Source organism: Monodelphis domestica, chromosome 2 (genome assembly GCF_027887165.1).
Source record: "Monodelphis domestica isolate mMonDom1 chromosome 2, mMonDom1.pri, whole genome shotgun sequence".
Taxonomy (NCBI): domain Eukaryota; kingdom Metazoa; phylum Chordata; class Mammalia; order Didelphimorphia; family Didelphidae; genus Monodelphis; species Monodelphis domestica.
Window position 1 is genome coordinate 520,735,834 of NC_077228.1, and position 22,157 is coordinate 520,757,990.

The following is a 22,157-nucleotide window of genomic DNA, read 5'->3' on the forward strand; positions in this document are numbered from 1 at the left end:
TCTCTCTGGAGATGGAGCTGGCTGAACTGGTGCCTCTCTGAACATTAGAATCTTTGCTTGGAAAAATCTTGGGATGAGTGGATAAAGGACTGACTGATCTTTCTCTTAGGGCTTGGGCCTGGGTTGGCCAGGGCTGGCCTATCTTTTTCTCATTATTTCCTTTTTCTCTCTCTCTCCCTTTCTTTAATTCCTCATTTGTATGAATTAAAATCTCTATAAAACCCAGCTGACTTGGGTATATTTAATAATTGGGAATTTTCCCCTGGCGACCACCTTATATACTGATTCTACTACAGTTTATGCCTTCCACTATTTTAATCACTACAAAGTTGATATCTGAGTTACCAGGGCACCCAAAACTGATGAAACACAAGCCAGCTCACAGCCCTATGCAGCCTCTTCTTGCAGATGGGGGTGCTCTGGATTGGAAACCAGGTCTTCTGATTCCCAAGTGATCTTTCATCATTGTTATTTTGTTATCCTTGTTCTTCCAGAGATGTAGTTGTATCCTAGATGTCCTCTCCCTTGCCTTTCTCTCCATTAGATTGTGAACTCTTTGGGAATTGGGGATGTCTTTACCTTTCTTTGCATCTCTAGCAATTAGCACAGTTCTGTAACATCGGAGGCACTTAATAAATATTATATTTAAAAAAATTTTTTTTAAATCTTTGACTTCTGTCCTAGTATCAAATTCTAAGATAGAAAGCCAGTAAAGGCTAGGCAATGAGGAAGGATTAATAAGTGACTTGCCCAGGGGCACACAGCTAAGAACAGTCTGAGTCCAGATTTGAACCCAGGTCTCTAGGCCTGATGCTCTATCCACTGTGCTACCAGCTGCCCCCAATAAATACAAGATGACTAACTGATTGCTCCCCACTGTGAATCTTAAAAACTGCTCAGACTCTTCCTTGGAACATTTGGTTAAGGCTATTCCCCATTTAAACAATGGAGGTACTTGATCAGGAATATTTTGGGAATTTTAACATCACTCCACCCATACTTAGGCATACTTTAGGGGAAGATAAAAGTTGTAAATTCCTTACTGAACAATGAAACGTCCTTAACTCCTATTTATAGTAAAGCTAGAACCTTAAGTTAGGCCTATTTTTAGATCTAATACAAAAGGGTGCTAAGTACCTATAAAGGTTAAATTAATCACTAAAAGGTCAAGCAATTTACAAAGGGCAAGCTTAGCAAGAGGTGTGAAGTTTTAGTCTACTCAGAGAAGGTGATAGCTTGGGACAAAATCTTGTGGTGAGTGAATAAAAGACTGACTTGAGTTTTCTCTCTTAAAGAGAAAGGCCTAGGCCATTTGGCCTAGGCCCTAGCCTTTTCCTACTATTTCCTCTTACTCTGTCTCTCTCCCTTCCCTTAATTCCTTTATTAGTATTAATTAAAAATCTCCATAAAACCCAGCTGACTTGGGTATTTCATATTTGGGAATTTTTCCCATGGCAACCACTTATTTTTTATTTAAATCAAGACACTAAAAATTATCTTTACAGTTTTGGCAAATCACAGTCTTGAAACCCACATTTTTCGTGGTCACACCACTATATGCTGCCCTGTCTGGTACAGCATGGGGAATACCATGATATTACTAAATGTGTGAAAAGAATTAAGTTATTATTGCACATAGAGTATATTTAAATAATAATAACAAACTTCCTTTCAAGGTTAAGTATATTTATTATAAAGGCATAATGAGACCTTTGGGTTCACTGATAAGGTAAAATTTACAATTTTTATATTCAGTCACTCTATTTCTAAACCACAAAGGTATACTTATATAACTATTCAGGGATTTAGTAAAAGTAAGAGTCTAGATGAGGGATTGATCTGACTTTGTGTCATAGACCCTCTCTGGCAGTCAGGAACTGAATCCCTTCTCAAAATAATGTTTTAAATCCAAAAAATCGCAAAAGAAACCAAAGTTTACTGAAAACAAAGATTATCTTTTCCCATCTAAGTTTATAGAACACCTGAAATCCCACAATTCCTTTGCCTCTTCCTAAAGACAGACATGGTTTCTTCCAGTTCATACTACAATAACTTATTAAATGTCTGCTATATGCAAGGTATAGTGAAGGACAGAACCATGTCTGCCCTCTAGGAGTTTATATTCTATTGAGTGGAAATGACAGATACACAAACCAGTAAGGAAAGGGAGCTCTCTAACAAGAGAGGAAGCAGTCAAGGTAAGAGACATACTTGAGCTGGACCCTCAGAGAAGAGAAGATGAGAAGGGAAGGCAAACATCCCAGGAGTAGGCCTGCAGAGCTCCAGGCCAGGGAGAAGAAATGTCAAGCCTGGGGAAGGTAAAATATCAGTTAATCAACTACTACTCAAGCAACTCCTGGATGCCAGGCTCTGCGCCAAGCACAGGGCCAGCTTGTCTGGAACCTGGAATGTGTTTGAAGTAATGTGACTTTAGTCTGGAAAAATAGATGGTAGTCTGCAAACCTTCCCCAAAAAGGAATTTGTGTTTTATCTTACAGGCAATAAAAGAGAGCCAACCACTGAAGCACTCTGAGCAGGGGAATAAGATGTTCAAACTATGATAGAAGACTAATAGGGGGCATCTGCATGGAAGATGAATTGGAGAAGGGAGACAGAAAGTTGACAGAAAGATTAGGAAGCTGTTACCAGACGCTAGTTAAGACTTAAACTAAGGTCTGGGGAGAGAGAAGGGAGATGCCACAGGAATCGGGAGGGAGTGTGTGAAGAATTACCAAGATTTGGCAACTGACATGGAGGTTGAGGAACAGGGAAGAGTTTTTAAATAATTTCTGCTAATAAAGTATGGGCTTGAGCTATGTAAGCATATTCAAAAGAGGTGGTCATATATAAAAATTACATTATTTTTAAAACTTTCCTGCTTTTATTTAAGAAAAAAAGAAGGCATCACAGGAAGCAATAATCTCACAAGGTCACAGATTTTTTAAAAGTTTTCCAAAGCATAGAAACTGATCAACAGCCAAATCAATGGAAAAATAAACAACTCTCATGTTCACCCATGTTACAAGGGAATCACTTTAAAAGACTGATATATATTAATTTAAGGTCGCCAAGGAATTCAGCTATGTAATTCCTAAATGAAAAACTCAAGTCAGCCGTCAGCCTTTTTTGGAGTTTAATTACAATAGGAGCAAGAAAGGAATTAGAGATAGAGAGAGAGAAAAAGGGAGAGAAGGGAATAGGGCTTAAATACCCCTTCTGTTTAGGCTGGGCCAAAAGGCCCAAGGCCTTAGATAGCTGGGGCAAAGAAAAGAGATCAGTCCCTATCACTCACGTGACCAAAATGGAGAAACAGTCTCAGAGGCCCCCACCTTCAGCTTCCTTCAGAGCAAGCTTCTCTGAGTCCACCGCAATCACCCCGACCAAACTCCTCACCCCCCCCCAAGTCTCCAGACCCTCCTATCTTTAAGGAAACCATCCAAGTTCCTCCTCTCAGTTCTCCCATCTACCAATCACTGTTCATCAATTTCCCTGTGCCAATGGAGGCTCTAGCTTAACCCAGGACCGCCCAGAGGTTTCTGGCTTTTGCACATGTCTGTTGAAGGTCATATTTTCAAATGATTAAATCTTTGATCTAGGCTGCAGCCCTTACTCAATCCTGTTAGGACTGAATAGGGTGGAGATTTATTCCAAGTATCTCCATTGTATCAATTCTAAAATCAATCATGATTCAAAGAAATTCCTGTTCTATGCTTAAGCATAGGTCAAAGTCCTTTCCATTGTTCAGCAAAAGGTTTCTGTCCTAAAGTAATCTGAAGAAGGGAAGAAAAGGAACCTCCCATGCCAATGGGGTTCCCATTCCAATAGACTATCAGTAAGAAATTTTCCAAGTATGAAATATCCCAATGGTGAAATTTCCAACATTTATAAGTCTAAGGAATTTTGAGGTTTACAATCCCCCCTGATGATCATTGGGAGACTAGTCTCCCCATTGATCATTTAACATAATCATTTTGTAGTTCTAAATTCACTTCTAACTAAAGATATACACAATATTCAATTTTCTAAGAGAAATTAGAATACACAGTGAAATGACAAAGATCAGGAAGATGAGCAGAGAATGTGAGCTGACCCAATAATTCTCACTGAGGAGATAAAAACAACTAGCCAGGGATTCCATTCCTGGGCCTGTAAGTCTAAAGGCAGCCAAAGACATATAAAAAGACCTCAACTCTTCCTAGCAATACTTTTAGGAGTAGCAAAAACCTGCAAACAAATCAAGTAAAAACTGAATAAATTGTAGTCCATACGTGTAATGATAATTATGCTGTCAAGAAATAAGAAATTCAGAGAAACAGAGAGGTATATGATATGATTCAGACAGAAGGAAGCAGAACTAAGAACACAAGATACAAAATTTACAAAAAGAAGCACAATATGAAGGTAGTCACTGAGGAATAATCATAATGATCAATAATGGCCCAGGAGAAGATGAGATGAGAAAGCACCTTGTAGGAAAGAAGTAAAAAACTAGGTACAGAATGTGGAAGTCAGTCCTATGGTCATTGGGTCAAGTGGGCTTGAATTAAAACTGTTTTCTTTGGCAACAAGCAGGGTTCATTTCAAGGTAGCAGAGATGATCCTGTGTATGTATGGAAAGGAAGTTTTTTTTAAAACAATAATTGTTGATTTAAAAACAAAGTACCAATAAAATTTATTTTAAAAGAATAAGTGATAGGGTCCAATATGATTCATAGTGTTGAGGAGGATTTAAGAACTACTGGGCTCATCAACTACCTATACTTTCAACAATGCAAGTACAATAGCAACTATGCTCCCAGTGCCCCTACTATTCCACAGGATGTAACATACATTATCACTGTCAATGTTGTAAGTGACATTTATAGTGTTTTTTCAGGTTATTATAGCTTCAATACTTTTCTAGTTAAGTTCTATGATGAATGATACACAGAACGCACATTATGATTACGATGCTTGTTTTAGGAACACACAAAATGAGAATGCAGAGAATTGGCACAGAATCCAGGACATGGGAACTTTCAGATATATTTAAGCATGCATACCTGCAAAGTGTTAGCATTTTTAAAGGAAAGAAAACCTTCATTAAAAGCATATATTAAAAGTCACATTGCCCAATCAACCTCAGCATTAGTTTACTATCAACAATGGAACATTAGCATGTAATACACTGGTAAAATTAGTTAGAACCTTTGATGGATGCAGTTTTCACTAGAGGATACTTCTAAAATTCTAACCAGCCTTCAGATTTTTATGAATAAGGTTCAATTACTGTTCATGCAATCATAAAAGAATGGTTACCAATCTTGGTGTTACTACAGACAATCAAACACCTCGGTGCCTCATTCTGAAACTAACCACATTATTCAAGATTGCTTTCTGATGCTTCTGCTGAACCAATGAACCTGTGCTGACTACATACACATTTTCACTAAGGCAGGATCACAGTGCATTACTTTAACTATTCTCTACCATAACATTGTTAATTATGACCTATAAACAATTCTCTTGCACCTTCAGCCATAAATAATGATTTTTTATAAAAAGGATTACAGATAGCAAATATAAGGCCAAAGTCAGTGGGCACCAGAATCATGAAGATGGTTCTTATATATATATACACACACATTCCTTGGTTTCTATAGTTCTTCACACCTGCCATTCAGGATTATTACAGAAAGGGAAGAGTTTATAGGTACTCTCCAAATTCTAAACCAAACAGCTTTCAGAACACCCTAACCAATCACATCTCTTTGCACTTATTCCATCTCTCTCTCTAGAAAAAAAAAAGAAAAAGGAAAATTAAATTTTAAAGAGAAATCAGACATACTGAAGAAAAGTAACAATCTCTAAAGATCTTAGAAGTACCCAGAGACCTCTTCTAGTCTCCAAGTTTCTCTGAAAGAGACCTACTTTCTCTTCTCCAACCAGATTCTGATAACTTTGAAAAACTCTTTCTTACTGCCCATTTGGGTAGCTATTAATACTGTAATGTTCTCTTCTGTGACTTTTCATCACGTACTTTATAAATCAGACTCTTGTGGGCTAACCTCCATTTACATAACTGTGATTGTGAGAAAATCCTAACTGGAAAAGGAAAAATTTAAAAACCTAACTAGCTTAAATTTGGAACAGCCTGTATCTGGAATTCTGGACCTGAATAACCATGTTCAGACAACATACGCACAACAATTAATAACAGGCAAACAAGTACAAACTGAGCTTATAAACTTCAAAAATGTTAATAACAAATAACAGTAGTTGTATCAACTTCTAATAAGTTAATTAATTCAACAAGCATTTTATTAAGCTCAGGCACTAGGGATGCAAAAGACAAAAGGCTCACTCCTACCCTCCAAGAGCTACATTCTATTGTATCCACCCCAAAGTTATTCATGGGCACAAGTTTCTGAATGGACACAAACAATAAATTAAGTCTCGATCTGTTTGATTTTGACACAGAGAAATGCTTATTTGATTTAAATGGTTACCACAGACAAGTCAATACTGGGATCTATTCTGAAAGAAAAACAGCTTAACATACAATCAATCAACTGGGAAATCTTGAAAGGGGGGGTGGGAGAGAGAAATGCCAGGCCAAGTCTTCTGATAATAAAACATTCCTTTTAAAATAGAATTACAAAACAGAAGGCTCTCTGCCAAAAAGCTAGGATCTATCTATCTATCTATCTATCTATCTATCTATCTATCTATCTATCTCTCTCTCTCTCTCTCTCTCTCTATATATATATATATATATATATATATCAAGGAATTACTGAGATAAACAAAATTTAGACTCACTAATTTCAAGTCAACACCTTCCTGATTCATGAAAGGGTAAAGTACAAAAATGAGCTTCAAAATAATGATTTATCCTTAGCTTAGATCTGTAGATGATGCAGGCAGCTACAGATGACAGGCCTAAAAATGTTACAGTACTTCTTTGGGCCAAGCAACAAAGTCACTTTGGGGGAGAAAAAGTCACCCCAATCTTGTTGGTTAACAAATCGCATTAAATTTTAATCCATCAGTCATTACAATATCCTCACGCAAGGGATTCCCGAAAAATCTCTCGGGCTGTGTCAACTAATACCACAAGTCAAACAGGAATCTAAGCTGAGCCTCCCTCTTGTATCTTTTCTCTTCCTTGAAGGTTGTTTGGATCTAAAAAACCTAATCTGCCCACCCCAATTTTCACCAGCGGACTCTAGACCTAGTCAACAAATCAGCTGGAAAGGAAAACCTAGAAGGTGAGCCCCAAGCTTCTCAAAGGAACTGGGGATAGGAGGACATTACCTTGAACATTGTATTGGTAGTAGTCGGGATCTTCCGACTCCTCTTTAACTGTAACAGCTGCCATTTCCAACGAAATACCTTTAAAAACAAAATCAAAGGCATTACCAAACTCCAGATCAGATTCCATGCTCAAGAAATCCCACTTTCTCACAATTTTCAAATCCCAAGGTTGGCTTAACATGAGAAAATTAGGATAAAATGAAAATTGGGTCACCCCTTTTCCTCAGTGTTATAGGATTGAGGCCATGTGCTGGCAACTGAATGGTCTGATTTGTTTGCTACGAATACAGAAGCTACAATCTTCTTCAGTTTTGTTGCATTTTTTGCCAATTTTTGCCACTTAGGGGGGAAAAAAAGTAAAAGGCTAATCAATATAGTCCAACTACCTACAACCTACTTAAAGAAATATTCTCTTTAGCCCATGGGGCTTGTTGCCAGCCAACTCCCACTTCTACCTGGATATGTCCGGACTAGAAACTTCCAGGTTCCGGCACCTCCCAGTCCTGATCTCAGAGCTCGGTAGCCAATGAGGCTACACGACTTTCACTCCTCCCTATGAAATGGAGGACTCACCCTCCAGGAGTCCCACCCCACCCCCTTCCCATATTCCCAACTGCGGACTTCCCAGAAAGCTCGGTGTAACCAGAAACTATGCCTTGGAGGCAGCTCCAACTAAGATGTTCAGATGAATTCCCTTCTCTAAGGCCTGGAGATCAGACTTTGTAATTAGGTCTCCCGCTTTGGAAATTGGAAGCTTTGGCTGCCCTCAAGGCCTGGTAGTCCCAGGGTATGCTACCCTGTTAACTCTTCCCTGGACCCTACTAGGCCAGTCTTCCACTTGAACACATCCAAAGTCCCAGGCTTTCAGCACTGACTGATTCATCTTAATTCTTTTATGAAGTCCTAGCAAAAGGCCCCCCAGCCCAAATCTGTGCCTGAAGAGTTTAGTTTTTGATCACATGAACAAAGCTTGATTGTTTCTCAATCTTTTTAGGGTTTTCCCCCTCCTTTTGACTGGTATGTATGGTGTTTCCTTGGGGAAAATTAAGGAATGTGGAGGTGGAAGCTTTTGGGGGGGCACTGGAAAAGTCAGAGGTTCAAAAACGGCCAGCTTTTGGCCTCGGGCCTCTTTCTGAGCCGACTCAGTCAACTTTGGAACTAAACAAGCATTACTTACATAATATGGGCTCCTTAGAGAAATGTCAGTGAAAAGGACAGAGAAATATCATCTCAATTTGTACCCCTAGTCCTGAATGCTCAGAGCTTTCCTTCTATAAGACCCATCCCCCTCTCTGCATATCAAGACTCTCCCTAGAATAAAGATTGGCCTTTAAAAATCAGCCTATGCCCCCAAAGGTCAGTCTCTACTCTAGCACAATTTTCTAGATCTCCTTCCTCACCTCACCCAGGATAATATAAACTGCCTGAAAGCAGGCATAGCCTAAAATTAGGTACTCCCCAAAACCCATTCCCAGCATTAATGAATGTATCCCAATTTAATTTGGTCCAGGCCCAAGAGGTTAAAGGACTTCTTTCATTGCCTAAGGGGAGCCTACACAGAAATTCCAAGAGAAGTCACAAATGGAAGGCGGGATTAACAAAGCTTCCAAGTATGGAGGGGGGTGGCAAAAGGCTCCATAGCCAGTTACTGATGGGCTCCTTCTGCAGTTTGAGGTCAACTCAAAGGCACTTCCACAGCCCCCTTTCCACTGGTATGATGGCTAGATTGTTCTTCTAGTTATTGAAACCCTTCTAACCTGCACTCCTGGTTCCATAACCAATTAAAGCCTCACCACATACCCCAAAGCAATCTTGAATAGTGAGTTTCTTGGAGCTGATTGCCATTTATGTCCTGACATGTTATTATTCTGTATTCCAGGAGTCCAGAGCAACCAGGTCCAAAATGTCACACCCTTGGCTTCTGGATCTTCAAGGCCTAGACATTTCTCATTTCCTGGCACCTACCTGCCTATAACTTCGGTCAACATGGAAATCTAGAGATCCCCAGTTTATTTAGTTTGAGTGTAGAAACCCCAGGTTTTGACCTTATCACAGGAGAGGTTTCCCCCTGAGGGAAGGTCCCTCTTCACCAGACAGTGAACTTCCTGGTAGTTTGGGTGGGAACAGCTAATCCCATCCAATATTAAACATCCCTTTTGTCCCAATGGTTTCTTCCCCCTAGGCTAAAGTCCATGACCAAGGTGACCCAGCCCTAGGCTGAGTGAAGACTCCCTTTTCCACCCATTGTAGGGCATCAGCCCCTCACTATTATTCCTATCTGGAACTCTTCATTTTCCTTTCTTACCACTGTAAAGTCAATCAACTGTCCCTCTAATCCTAACCCCCCCCCAGGTCATCTAGAGTGGTATATAGGTTCCCCAAGTTCTTTTGTTCCTTGGAGTCCATCCTGAGTCGGTGGCACTCCCAGGGGCTGGTGACCAGGGTATCTTGACTCTGTGCAGTCTTGGAAAGCAGCTCTGTTGTCGTATTAGTAGCGCTAACCCCTTTTCCCTTGATTAAAGAGTGATTTTTGACTAATAGTTCTGTGTTTTTTCTAGTTGACACTTCAGAGGGAAAATGTTTAGCTATGAAACATCTGAGCTCCCCTGGTGTCTAGAGTGAAAATGGAAGAGTGAAGAGGGACCCAGGAATCTCAGGAGGTTTCTGCCTCGGTCTGCAGGAAGACCATTATGCCTGAGCCTCTCTGGAGATTGACCCATTTTCTCTGGAGGTGTCAATTCACTCTTGTGGTGGGGATGTTGCTAGGCTACTACATTCCTAGACTGCCCCAGCCTCCTTATAACTTGGGCCCCCAATGAACCTACCAATAATAAAGGGCCTATTGTTTTCGGAATCTTTAATCTTTCTTTGAAGCCCTTGAAAGTTCCAGGAATCCTATAGTCTCTCAACACACATCCATAACACAAAACTGAAATAACTGTCTAAAATGGTGCAGAATTGCCTCCCTGTATGACACTGGGCAAATCACAATCCCAGTTGCCTAGTCCTTATCACTCTTCTACCTTGAAAGCAATGTTCAGTATCAATTCCAAGACAGAAGGTAAAGGTTAAAAAAAATGGTGTAGAATTTACTTCTTTAATTAAAGTAAGAAACTCCCTTCCACTCCTAGAACTTCCTGGCAAACCACTGATCCCCTGGATTTTATCATTCCTCCATCTCTAAAGAAAACTCTAGGGCTATGTTCCCTCTTCTCACAATACCTCAATAGAATAAAGGCATGCCTGCCCCCTAAAGTGGGAAGGAGGAAGTGAAGGAGAAAAAGTCAGTGAGGACTTCTGGGCTCTCAAATCTCTGAAGCCACATGGCAACTACCTGTGTTCCTACCACTGGAAGTTGGGTTAAAATGAGAAAGTAGTTGTAAAGGGAACCCCAAGTTGGCACAAAGTTAATACACTATTTAAGAGAGAATCCTTGGGCAAGAGCTGTCTATTTTATGATGTGGTGACAGAAATCTAAAATTTTAGTCTTTTGTGATCATTCAAAGGAATCTTGACACAATCTTGATTCCAAGAAGAGTGCATGAGCAAACACTAGGAGCTTTGCCATGTCAAGTTCTGATAGTTTGTAAGGAAATCTCTCTCATACTCATTAACAAAAGTAGTATTCAACCTTTGCAACAATCTACAAGGTTCAAATATAATAAGTTGTGGTGGAGGGGGTGTGGTATGAGTGTATAAATAGACACACTCAAGAGAATCTTATAGAGCTGACTATTAAGGCACTCTAGATCCTACTGATTAATTACTTGATTCATATAAGTAAAGCAACAATCAGTTATTAACAAGCATCTACTTTGTACAGGCACTGCATTGTCTCTCCCCAAAATTTTTATTTAGTGTTCAATTATTGATTTCATTATTGATTTCAACTAAACTCAATTTATTCAGAGAATGGTGTTTCAAGGGTATATAAAATTGCATTTGAGTATATTGATTTATTTGGCAACAATCAGGAACAGAATTTCTGTTTGTCAAGAGTCCTCAGGGGCAGCTGGGTGGTTCAGTGGATAGAACCGGGTTTGGGGATAGAGGTCCTGGCCTTGAATTTGACCTCAAGCACTTACTAGCTAAATGACCTTGAGCAAGTCACTTAACTCCCCATTGCCTAGCCTTTACCACTTTTCTGCCTTGGAACTGATATTTAGTATTGATTCTAAGACACAAGGTAAAGATTTTTTAAAAATTAAGTTCCCTAAAAAAAAGCTTCTAACCCGCTAAGCAGGGAAACAAACCCAACCAATCATAAGAACAGCCAGAAATATCAACAGTAGGACTCCAGGTGTATGGGATCCATGTTGCAAACTGAGATACTTAATCACTGAGATACAGTCAAAATTAATGACGCTGGTAGTGCTACACTTGTATTTCTTTGGGAAGATTTGGTGGGGGACATGATTTTTAAAGGACAAAAAAGAAAAGGCCTGGCAGATGGAAGGAGGCGTACCATGGAAGATGTTGAGAAAAACTTGCCTAAGATGGAGTCTGCAAATTAGTGAGGCCTGGGTAATGAATGTTGTTCTGTAGAATGGGAAGGGAACTGGATTAGTCCAGGCAAAATGAATGACAGCTTCCACTAAAAGTCTGACAGCAAAGCTCCAATCCTGAAGATGTTCTGGGGGCAGCAGTGGCCAGCTCTGGCCTTTGAGACTTTCAGGGTGGGAAGGGATAAAAAAAACCAAGTTGAGCTCAGAGAACTGCCTGGACTGTTTCCTACAGTAATAAAAAATGTTCTCCCGGAGTAAGAAAACTAAAGAGAGATGCAGGAGTTTTTTGTTGCCAAGTTGAGGTGTAGGTGTCTAGAAACTGAGTTATCCTAAAAGCAGGAAAGCTCTTTAGTTTCCCAATCTGAGGTGCTTCAAGGAAAACAGATGAATCCAGGCTGAAACTGAAAAGAGCCACAACCATTCTCTAGTTTAAGAATGGCATTGAATCATTCACAACACAAGGGCATCATTTTATGACCAGATCTTGCCAACTTCAAAAAATCATTTTTAGTAGTCATGAAACCAATGATAACATAAATCAAATTATGTTCATTGAAAATTTCATAAAACAAGGAAAAATAAATTAAATTACCTTCTGTCTTAGAATCAATATTGTATTGTATATTGGTTCCAAGACAGAAGATAGTAAACACTGGGCTATGAGGATTAAGTGACTTGCCCAGGGTCACACAGCTAGGAAGTTATCTGAGGCCAGATTTGAACCTAGGACCTACCATCTCTAGGTCTGGCTCTCAAAACCCTGAGCCACCCAGCTGCCCTCATGAGCTCTACCTTTTGAAAAAATGCTATTAGAAATTGAGGGGATGTCCATCAATTGGGAAATGACTGAACCAATTATGGTACACCGTGGCAATACAAAATCACTGTGCTATAAGAAATGATAAGCAAGATGATTTTTAAAAAAGCTGGAAAGATCTACGGGAAATGATGCAAAGCGAAATAAGCAGAACTGGGAGAACATTGTACACAAAAACAGCAATATTGGAGAATGTGAAAACTTTTTGTGAAATATTTGTGAAAACTTGGCTACTCTCAGCAATGCACTGATCTGGGATAATCCTGAAAGACTTATGATGAGGAATGCTCTGCATTTCCAGAGAAAGAACTATTGGAGTCATCTTTCACATCAATGTATTTGTGGTTTTATTTGGAGGTTTGTGCTATGTATGACTTTGCTCTTACAACAATAACCAATATGAAACTGTGTTTTGCATTAAAATTTAAAAATTTGAAAAAAAGAAAAAATAGTATTAAGCTTTAATCTGGGGACAAGGTGGTTCTCTTGCTCTCTCTTACTACCTGCATATCAGTCATTATAGGCAATGGGAAGTCTTTGGATACGTTTTTTTAAAAAACAATTAAAACATTTTAAAAAACAAATGAGAACCAGTAAGACCCACTGCTTCAATTTCTGTGGAGTTCACAGGTTTATAGGACTTAAGAAAAGGAGAAGGCTAATATTTTTCAGTTCCAGGATTCTTTCAACTTTTTTTAGATCATGAACCCTTAATAGAATTCTTCACAGAATAATGTCTATAAATGCAATAAACAAAATAGGATTACAACATAAGATTATAATAAACAACAACAATAAATGCAATAAACAACACAGGATTACAAATAAGCACACCTATACTAAAATATAGTTAAATCAAATATTTTAAAAGTTCACAAAATCCAATGTTAAGTCCTGCTTGATATAGTCCCAAGTCCCCCATTTCACAAATAAGCCTAGATGTGAAATTCCTTTCCCAAGGTCACACAATAGGAGAGCTGAGATTTTAACTCTATGTTTCTAGAACTCAAGAGAAAAAAAATCTAGAAACTGAAGTTTCAGCAGAACATCATCCAAAAGGAATCCTTTGGCTTGGGATTTTTAACCATCTCCCAAGACACTAGAAAATACCTACCTCACTTCCTCCTGGAATGGGTCTTCTCATTGTCGTGTTATTTACAATCTTACACACTTCTGATGTACACATGGGAAATATTTCATTCTTCTCTCACCTATAGGTTTCTTAACCTTGTTGGGTTCTGAGCTCCTTTGGCAATTTATGGGCTCTTCAGAAAAATGTTTTTAAGTACTTGAAAGAATGCTAAATTTCAGTTAAATAATAATAAATAATAAATAATGGGGTAATTTGTTTCCCATTCAAATTCACAAACATGAACTCCAAGTGAAAGACTCTGATCTTAGGAGAAGGCTACAAATTAAATATGGGATTTTATATATCCTCTCCCTTTCATCACTTATGGAAATGTAACAATGTGAGCATCAAAACCTCCCCGCTACTTTCTCACATTTTGGAGCTGTTTTTTAAAGAAATGTCTGAATTCATTAAGAGTTGAGGTCTTCCACTTTGTGGGGTTTTTTTAAGTGCTTTTTCTTCTTTTGGGAGGAATCCTGACCTCTTTGATAAAGCTTCAGAATTGATCCTGGAATGTCTTTTGGGAACTTCTGTTGTCCTAGAACCATGATGGCGAACCTATGACATACGTGTCAGCACTGACACACGTCATTTTTCAATGACACATGGGGAGATGGGGCTGCATTCCGAGGACGGTTTTTTCTTGAAGTGACACACCACCTGAGTTATGCTTGGTTTTTTGGCGAATTTTGACACACCAAGCTCAAAAGGTTGCCCATCACTGTTCTAGAAGAATAGACTGTTGTCAACATACAAGAGGGCCCATCTGGCAGTTATTTATCCCTTTCCTCCTGGTCTTAGCCACAAATGCCCTAGGGGAATTCTAGTATGGATGGACCTCACCCTCAGGCCAGCAGGTTCACCTTTCCTTGTGTTTTGTCAATTTGTACTTGGAGAATAGCAACAAGTGTTTAATGGCAAGTTATCTGGGGAACTCTCTGAGACCCCATCACTGTGTGCTTTTGCAGGGGTTAAATTTCCTTAGGAAATGTTGTCTGTAGGAGTCTTCTCATTTCTCCATTTCCTATTTTTCAGTCAGCAGCTTAATAGAACAGGACAGATTTGACATGAATCACACCATCTCAGAGCTGAAGAAACTACAGGGAACATCTATTCCAATTCACATCTGACTGAGAATCACCTCAATAACATCTCTGGGAAGTGTGAAGAACCTCATTGAACCTCTGCTTAGAAATCACCAAGAAGAAGAAACTGACTGTGCCCCAAAATAGCATGTCCCACCTTGGGAACATTCTAGTTGCCTTCAGTTTTTCCTTATGTCAAGCTAAACTTTCCCTCTTCTCATGTTCACTTACTTACTGCTTTAGTCTGATATTTGGTCTGACTTCTGGCCTATCCAGCACTGCTGATTGCAGGCAGATTCTGCAAAGATGTTCAAGTTTGTGGTATGTTTTGTCTCTTGTAAGAGCATCAGCTTCGTATATGGTGATATCATAGGGCCATAGATTGAATGGTTAGCAGGGTCCTTAGAAATTGTCTAGTCCAGGAGTCAGCAAACTTTGCATTTAAAAACTATTCTTAATTTATGGCAGCAGGGAGGCTGGATTTGGCCCATGGGTTCTAGTTTGCCTTCCTTTGTTCCAATCTATCTATTAAGGAGCAGAAGTGGTGATGAAAGCCAGGTCCCAGGCCTAATTCCAGTGCTCCTCCCACCCGGTCACGATACTCTCACCGTGCACAAAACATTCAGATACTCTTTTTAACAAACCAGTACCAAGGATTTGTATTGTGCACAATCTAAGATTTCAGGAGCACCTGGACTCCACACTTCCATCATAGTCCCTTTCCTGTAGGCTTCAATTGTATTTCACCAACACCCATAACTGTTTCTTCTGTCTTCCCAAGATAAGGAAACCTGATGGGCTGGATCTCTACAAGTTCTTCGCCTATACCGAGTTGAGGCAAATCACCTGTGTTCTCTCCATAGGCATTATTTGTAAACATTGCAAGACAAGATGACCAAAGTCCCATCGAACATTACGTATCCTATAACCTTTGCTAACACCTCCAGCAATCCCTTTATTTTTCTGTTCAAGAGATAATGAACTTTCTATCTACCTGCAACTGGATGTCTTATCTTTCCACTCCTCAAGCCTATCCATAATGGCATGGTTGAGTCCCTTCAACAATGCAGGCTGGTCAGTCAGTTTGATGATGGGCAAGTCAACATTAACAGTCACGTTTTTAGATGGTTTAATGAATGTGATTCTTAGTCTCCTCATGTGAGCCATGATTGCCACTACAAAAGCAAGACAGCTAGCAGACAACAGACTAGGTGACATTTAAGTCGGCTTCATGGGTTTGTGGCTTAAAATAATGACACCAAGGAGTAATAAGGCTCTTCAAAAGCGAGTTCTCAGACAGCATCTGATACATGTGATCACTGAGTCTCTGACAATGAGCACTGAAAGACTGTAGGGAATGGGAGAGTCAACGTGTGACTAGAAGGGAGTAAATGGTGTCCCAATTTTTTAAAAGGAGGAGGAAAAGGCTTTGCCAGCCAGTGGGACTGAATGCAATTCTTGGCCAAATTCCAAAATTTATAATATGGTAGCTGTGGTGGTTAATGAGCATCTCAAAAAGGCCACACTCACACAACACAAAGACCACCAAGTTTTCATCAACAGACCAGGTCAAACTATATTTCCTTTAGTGAGAGTGTCACTAAAGCTGGTCCATAAAGGGAAGGATATAAATACAGTTTGCGTAGTCTTTCATAAAACATTTAATAAAGCAATCCTTCTCCCCCACTATTCTATAGGAAAAGCTTGAGAAATGAGCTATTAAAGAAAACAATGATATGGACTTGGAACTGAACAAAGATACAAAAAAGATATAAAGAATAATCCTAAATGGTTTTATGTAGGCTTAGCAGGAGATCCCCAATGAGCTTCCTCCTGTGTTTTTTTATATTTTATCAATGAATTAGATAAAAGCAATAGAAAGCATGCTAAACAAATCTATAAATGACAAAAGCCTGGAATGGTGAGATAGGACACTAAATGGGGGCAGGTTCCAATATGAAGCTGAATTGAAGAAGGAAAGTTTCAGAGGAATGAATGTAAGGTCTTATACACTGATTCAAAAAACAAACTTCTGAAGAATAATATGGGGGTGTGAAGATTAAATTTAACTCTTCCCCTGAGAATAGCAATGAAATTAATTAACTCTCCTCTGATTGCGAAGATTAAATTGTAACCCCTGTCTATTTTTAAGATTTAATTACCAAAGGTGTGAACACCCCATTTCACACATTAACTGGGAATTCTGTGACCCACATGTGAAATAGTGGGTGACGAATCAAAATCAACTAACAGTCCTAAAAGCAAAAGCGTCAACTGTGATTGGTAGACCTAAAAATTAGGGGAAGTGACACAAAAGAAAGTGCCTTTAAAAGGGAGTGACCACTGCCTGAGTGCATTTCGACTTGGAACTCTCACTTGGAGTGGAACCTCCTGTGAGAGAGTTCTACTGAGAGCTCTACTGCGAGTTCGACTTGGAGTGGAGGCTGATAAAGAATCTGCTGACTGGACTGCCACATGGTGAGTGAAAAGCTGACTCTTAACTGCTGTTTTTTTCTGAAGAGACCAGCCTCAGGAAAGACCTATCCTCTTGAGAGACTTCTCCAGATCACTGGCTTTGCTGAGGCCAGCTGAAACTAACTCTCCTGGCCCGGTGAGGGCCAAGAGTAAATTACTTAGTGCTTAGGCTAGATATCTTACCCTATCCTCTCTCTGATTTCCTACTTCATTCTTCTCTATATTTTGTAAATAAATTGTAAAATAAATATCTTTGGAATTAATTAAATTCCTGGCGACCACTCTTAAATAATCAAGTCCAACCCTTTAAAAAATAACCCCTTTTCCCCCTTACAGGGGAGACCTGGATATAGAGTAGTTCATCTACCAGAGATCTGGGGCTTAGTGGCTATAAGGTCAACAGTAATCCACAGCATGTGATAGCAGCTCAGAAAACTAATGGGCTGCTTCTAAGGCTGCATTAAGCAAAAGACACCTGCCAGGAATAAGGAGGCACAAAGTAGGCACTGTCTTTGGTATTGGTAACTGCGACAATGACTGTGTCCGGTTCTGAGAACCACACTTCAGGAAGGACATTCTAGACAGGCAATTAGCATGTGGGAAGGTCTCAAGTTTGTTCCACTTGAGTCTCAGTTATAGAAATTGAGAGCACTGGAATTGGAAGAGACTTGGGGAGAAGCATACTTGCCTTCAAGGCCTGAAGAAGGGCTGTGGCATGGAAGAGGAATCACATTCACTCTCTTGGCCCCAACAGGAAGAACCAGAAGCACAAGAAGTAGAAGGTAAAACACTGGCCTTGGAATTATGAAGACCAAGGTTCAAATCCCACATCTGATGACTTATTTGTGCAACCCTGGGCAAGCTTCTTAACCTCTCAATCTCCACTTCATCACTTCTAAAATGAGGCAGCTGAACCCAATGTCCAGCTCTAAATTTTATTCTCTAAGACCAGCACTAGACCCCAAATGAACATTCTGGCTTGACATGACTGACCCTATGTAAGGATAAACTTCTTAGTGACACAGAGTAATCCAGAAATAAGATCATCAGTTCAGAGAAGAGTCTTCAAACTGAGGTTGACTGCTTGGCATGGTATTGAGAGCACTTATTTAGGCAGAGATTGGTTTGAGTAGCCACTGAAGCCTCTCTCAGCTCAGAAATCCTAATACTGCAAATGTATGGCCAGACAGGAAGAGGCCACCAGGAATATGGATGAATAATTCTTTTATAAAATTGGGAAACAGAGGCAGGCACACCTGCTCCTCTAGAGACTCTCTAGGAAAGACCACAGCTGGCACAAGTGCACAAAGTGCAATCATACTTTAATAAGGCAAAAGAGAGAAGTTCTAAAAGTGGAACCTAGGCAGATGATGGTGGGGACAGAGAAGGGGGTTCTAAAGAGAGGCTGTGGGGGGGAAAAGATGAGGAACAGGGCAAGGCAGAGACTGAACACATGTAACTGTGGATTAGAAGTCAGGAGCTCTTAGCAGCATGGATCCAATAGAGCAGAAAGCCTAATGGGGCAGAATGGGGACACAAGTTGTGAGGCCTTAAACTGTGCTGCCTTGAGTTTAGTTCATGAATTTCTCCAAAGCATCTTAAAGGGATCAGCAAAACCTCAAAGTCATCATCCCCAAGTTATCAGTCCCTTTCTGATATTCTGCATTTATATTTGGAGCTGTGGAGATCTAAATTTTGTCTAGAATTGATATATCATGGGACAGAAAGAACCCTGATAGCAGCACCTAGATTGTTTCCCCCAATTTAGCATCTACTACCAGGATGTGAATTTTGGTCAATATAGAATACAGTTAGTAAATGATGCTCTTCTATCTTTGGGATTAGTCTATACATGACTTCCAAGTTCCCCTTTGCAATCTTTATTTCCTGTTAAAACTTACTGACTATAAGGGGGTGGGGGGTCCAGAACAAATACAATTTTAACACAGGAAGTAACCATGATCAGTCCAGGATGATTTGTGAGGCAGCTAGGTGACATAATGGACACAATGATAGACTAGGGAATCCAGAGATTCCCTGTGTTTGTTTGAAGCCTTCCTTAGACATTTAAAAAAAATTCTGCAATTCTGGGTAAGTCCCAAACCTCCCTCAGCCATGGTTCCTTCATCTACAACAAAGAACTGATCAAATCAAATTGGGTAATGCATATAAGGCACTTGCCAACCTTAATCTCTGTAAATATAACCTACTATTTCTTCATTTTAAACTTTTATCCTTCTGAATACTTTCTCTGACCCACCAAACACAATGTATAGACAAGTCAGTTTTATGAGGTCAGGTCATTGATCTGTGATCTGTTTTATTTCATATTTACTAAATACTCCTATTTAACACTAAATGGCTGCATCAAATTTAGCTCTTCCTTTCAATGGAGAGAGCTGTCAAAGTGTTTCATTTTATCTTTTACTTTTTAAAAATCCTAATCAATTATACATACCAGAATCTTCAGTTGGTTCAGTTTTCACTTTGATGGGACAACTAAAAGAAAAAGAGATAGAGGAAAAGAGAATCAACACTTTCATGTGGAAACAACTAAAAGCAACATTCTTGGCACTGAGGCACGAACTACACTAGATTGGTCATAATGGCATATGGTACTCAAGCGTGAATTTTTAAATTATCTTTAGATCATGTATTCGATAAATATTTCCCATGATGAATATGCCATTTCCCCCAAATGTGGTGTTAAAATCTACATACATCTAAAGTGCCTTTTTAATACTATTAGGAAAACAAACACTTCTCCCCTGTTGGAAGTTTGGAGTAAAAGGCCCTTACCTTCCACCTGGTGATGATATTCTCGAACGTTCCGAGTCAGTGACACGACCACCTGGATGGGAAACCAAAAGGGTTACACTATCTCATCACCCTGAAATAGATCTTCAGTTTCCCAAAGGACTCACAAATTAATAAGAGATACTAGGAAAACAAGAAAACGTAAACATATTTTATAGATGAATGACAGAAACAAAGTTAGGAGATAAAATCCTAACAATCCCTAACAACTGTTTGCATCACCTGACTCTAAATATCCCTGAATCTGAGGAGTCCCAAACCTTTTCTCTTTGTGGCTGGAGGGGACAGATGGGGTTGGGGTTAACTAGGATCAAAGAAGTTTGAGAATTATACTCAAAGTTATGACAAGACAACTCAAGTGAGCAATAGAGGGATCTCACTGAGTGACAAACTACTAATCATTACTGGATGTGGCTGCAGATGGGATGATAAAAACAGAAGTCTGACTTAAAATAATGGGGACACGTGAGAGTGGTTCCCTCCTGGCCCAACTAGACCACCTCACATTGAAACAAGTAAACATCACCTCACTCAGTTTTCACTCTGAACTCCAAGGGTGAGAATAAGGAAGAATGAAACCTCACCCCAAAGGTACTGCTCCAAGAGATGACTCTGTAAGGATAAAATGCCTTTCATCGTAGCAGGGAACAAAAAATGGAAGGTGATTCTGTTCCTTCTCACTTACAGATACCTTCCTTACAGATTTCTTACTAGGCCTTTCTTAAGCTCCTTTATGACATCAGTTTAAAAGTAATCTGATCCCCCATCTTCAAGAGCTTCAGACCTAAGTAGAAAAAAGCTTACTTAAAATAATGCCTTACAATCTCCAGAGTCCAAAGCTCTTCCATATATAATCTCATGTACCCTCCCAACATCTCAAAAGAAGTGGGGGGAGGGATACTGGTCCTATTTTTTATTAGTAGAAAATCTGAGGGACAAGTGCCTTGCCAGAGAATGCCAAGTGTGGCAGTGCTGACTGCAGAACTTGTTTCCAGATCATTGGCCCCAGACTCCTTCTACAACCTCTACAAACGGAAGGATCTCCCAGATCAGAGATGTGCAAGCAATTTTTTAAAAGCCAGAAACTGAATTCAGAAAGACACTGAGTTGGTTTAGTATCTAGATTAAACTACCTTTTAGGCTAAGTGGTCACTTACCTAGCTGCTTCTTTGGCTCTAGGAAAGGTCTGCATTAAAACAAAGAAAAACCATCATTCAACATTAAGTTTCCCTGAGCACAGCAAACAGTTATTCATTTGGTTAAAGACAGCTAGTATGTATTAAAAATCATTACCAAAGATGATAAGCTGCAAGGAAAAACAAGAAAGATCTGTGTATCAGGAGGGCAGACTCATGTCAATGAATGGCAAAGGAAGAAAACACCCAGCATTTACCTCTTAATGATGAAAGAAATCCCTGCCTTATTCTCCAAAATCCATTTCAGAGTGGTGACATCATAGTTTTCTGGATGTTTAAAAGCCACTCCTTCAGGAAGGCCCTGCACCACAACAGCTGACTGGTCCCTTAGCATTTTCTCATATGGAACAGGTACCACTGTGGACTTGCCTAGGGCTTTACCTAGGGGGATAAGAAGAGAAAAAACACATCCTTAGAAGAGGGCAGAGACCATAAAAACCTCCCAGCCTAATTCAAGTGTTGGTAACATGTATGGATAAGGAACAAACTGAAATCATGAAAAGGCCCTGCAGTTCTAAAAAGAAAACAAAATTATTGCATCTTTCATTGTGAGACCACTGTGGAGGTGACAAGAGAGGAGAGCAACTCTGATCTCCCCTATTCCCTTATGGGGGTAGTTAGACCCACTGAGTGATACTACAGGTTGGGTCTGAGGGCAGGCCCTGCCTAGCCATTTAAGCCTAGGCCCTCAGGAAAAAAAGGCGTGCCAAAGCAGACACACTTTCAAGTGTCAGGAGGTTTCAAGCTAGCTTTCTCTTACCAAAACACTTGTTGGTAAACATGCCCTAGAGTTCAATGATTAACTTCCTAACATGCTCTAGCACCTAATCTGGA

At 39.7% G+C, this 22,157-nt stretch overlaps 1 protein-coding gene across 48 annotated transcripts in view; it reads right to left on the reverse strand.

The window, feature by feature from the left end:
• Window positions 1-22,157, reverse strand: part of GTF2I (general transcription factor IIi) — a 106,131-nt gene that overhangs the window by 52,737 nt on the left and 31,237 nt on the right. For all 48 annotated transcript variants that reach the window (XM_056819749.1, XM_056819738.1, XM_056819737.1 and 45 more), the window contains exons 5-9: window positions 21,521-21,704; window positions 21,285-21,313; window positions 20,110-20,161; window positions 19,769-19,809; window positions 7,297-7,374 (exon numbers count right to left, since the gene is read on the reverse strand). In XM_056819749.1, coding sequence (XP_056675727.1) covers window positions 7,297-7,374; window positions 19,769-19,809; window positions 20,110-20,161; window positions 21,285-21,313; window positions 21,521-21,704 — 384 coding nt within the window. The remainder of the gene's footprint in view (window positions 1-7,296; window positions 7,375-19,768; window positions 19,810-20,109; window positions 20,162-21,284; window positions 21,314-21,520; window positions 21,705-22,157) is intronic.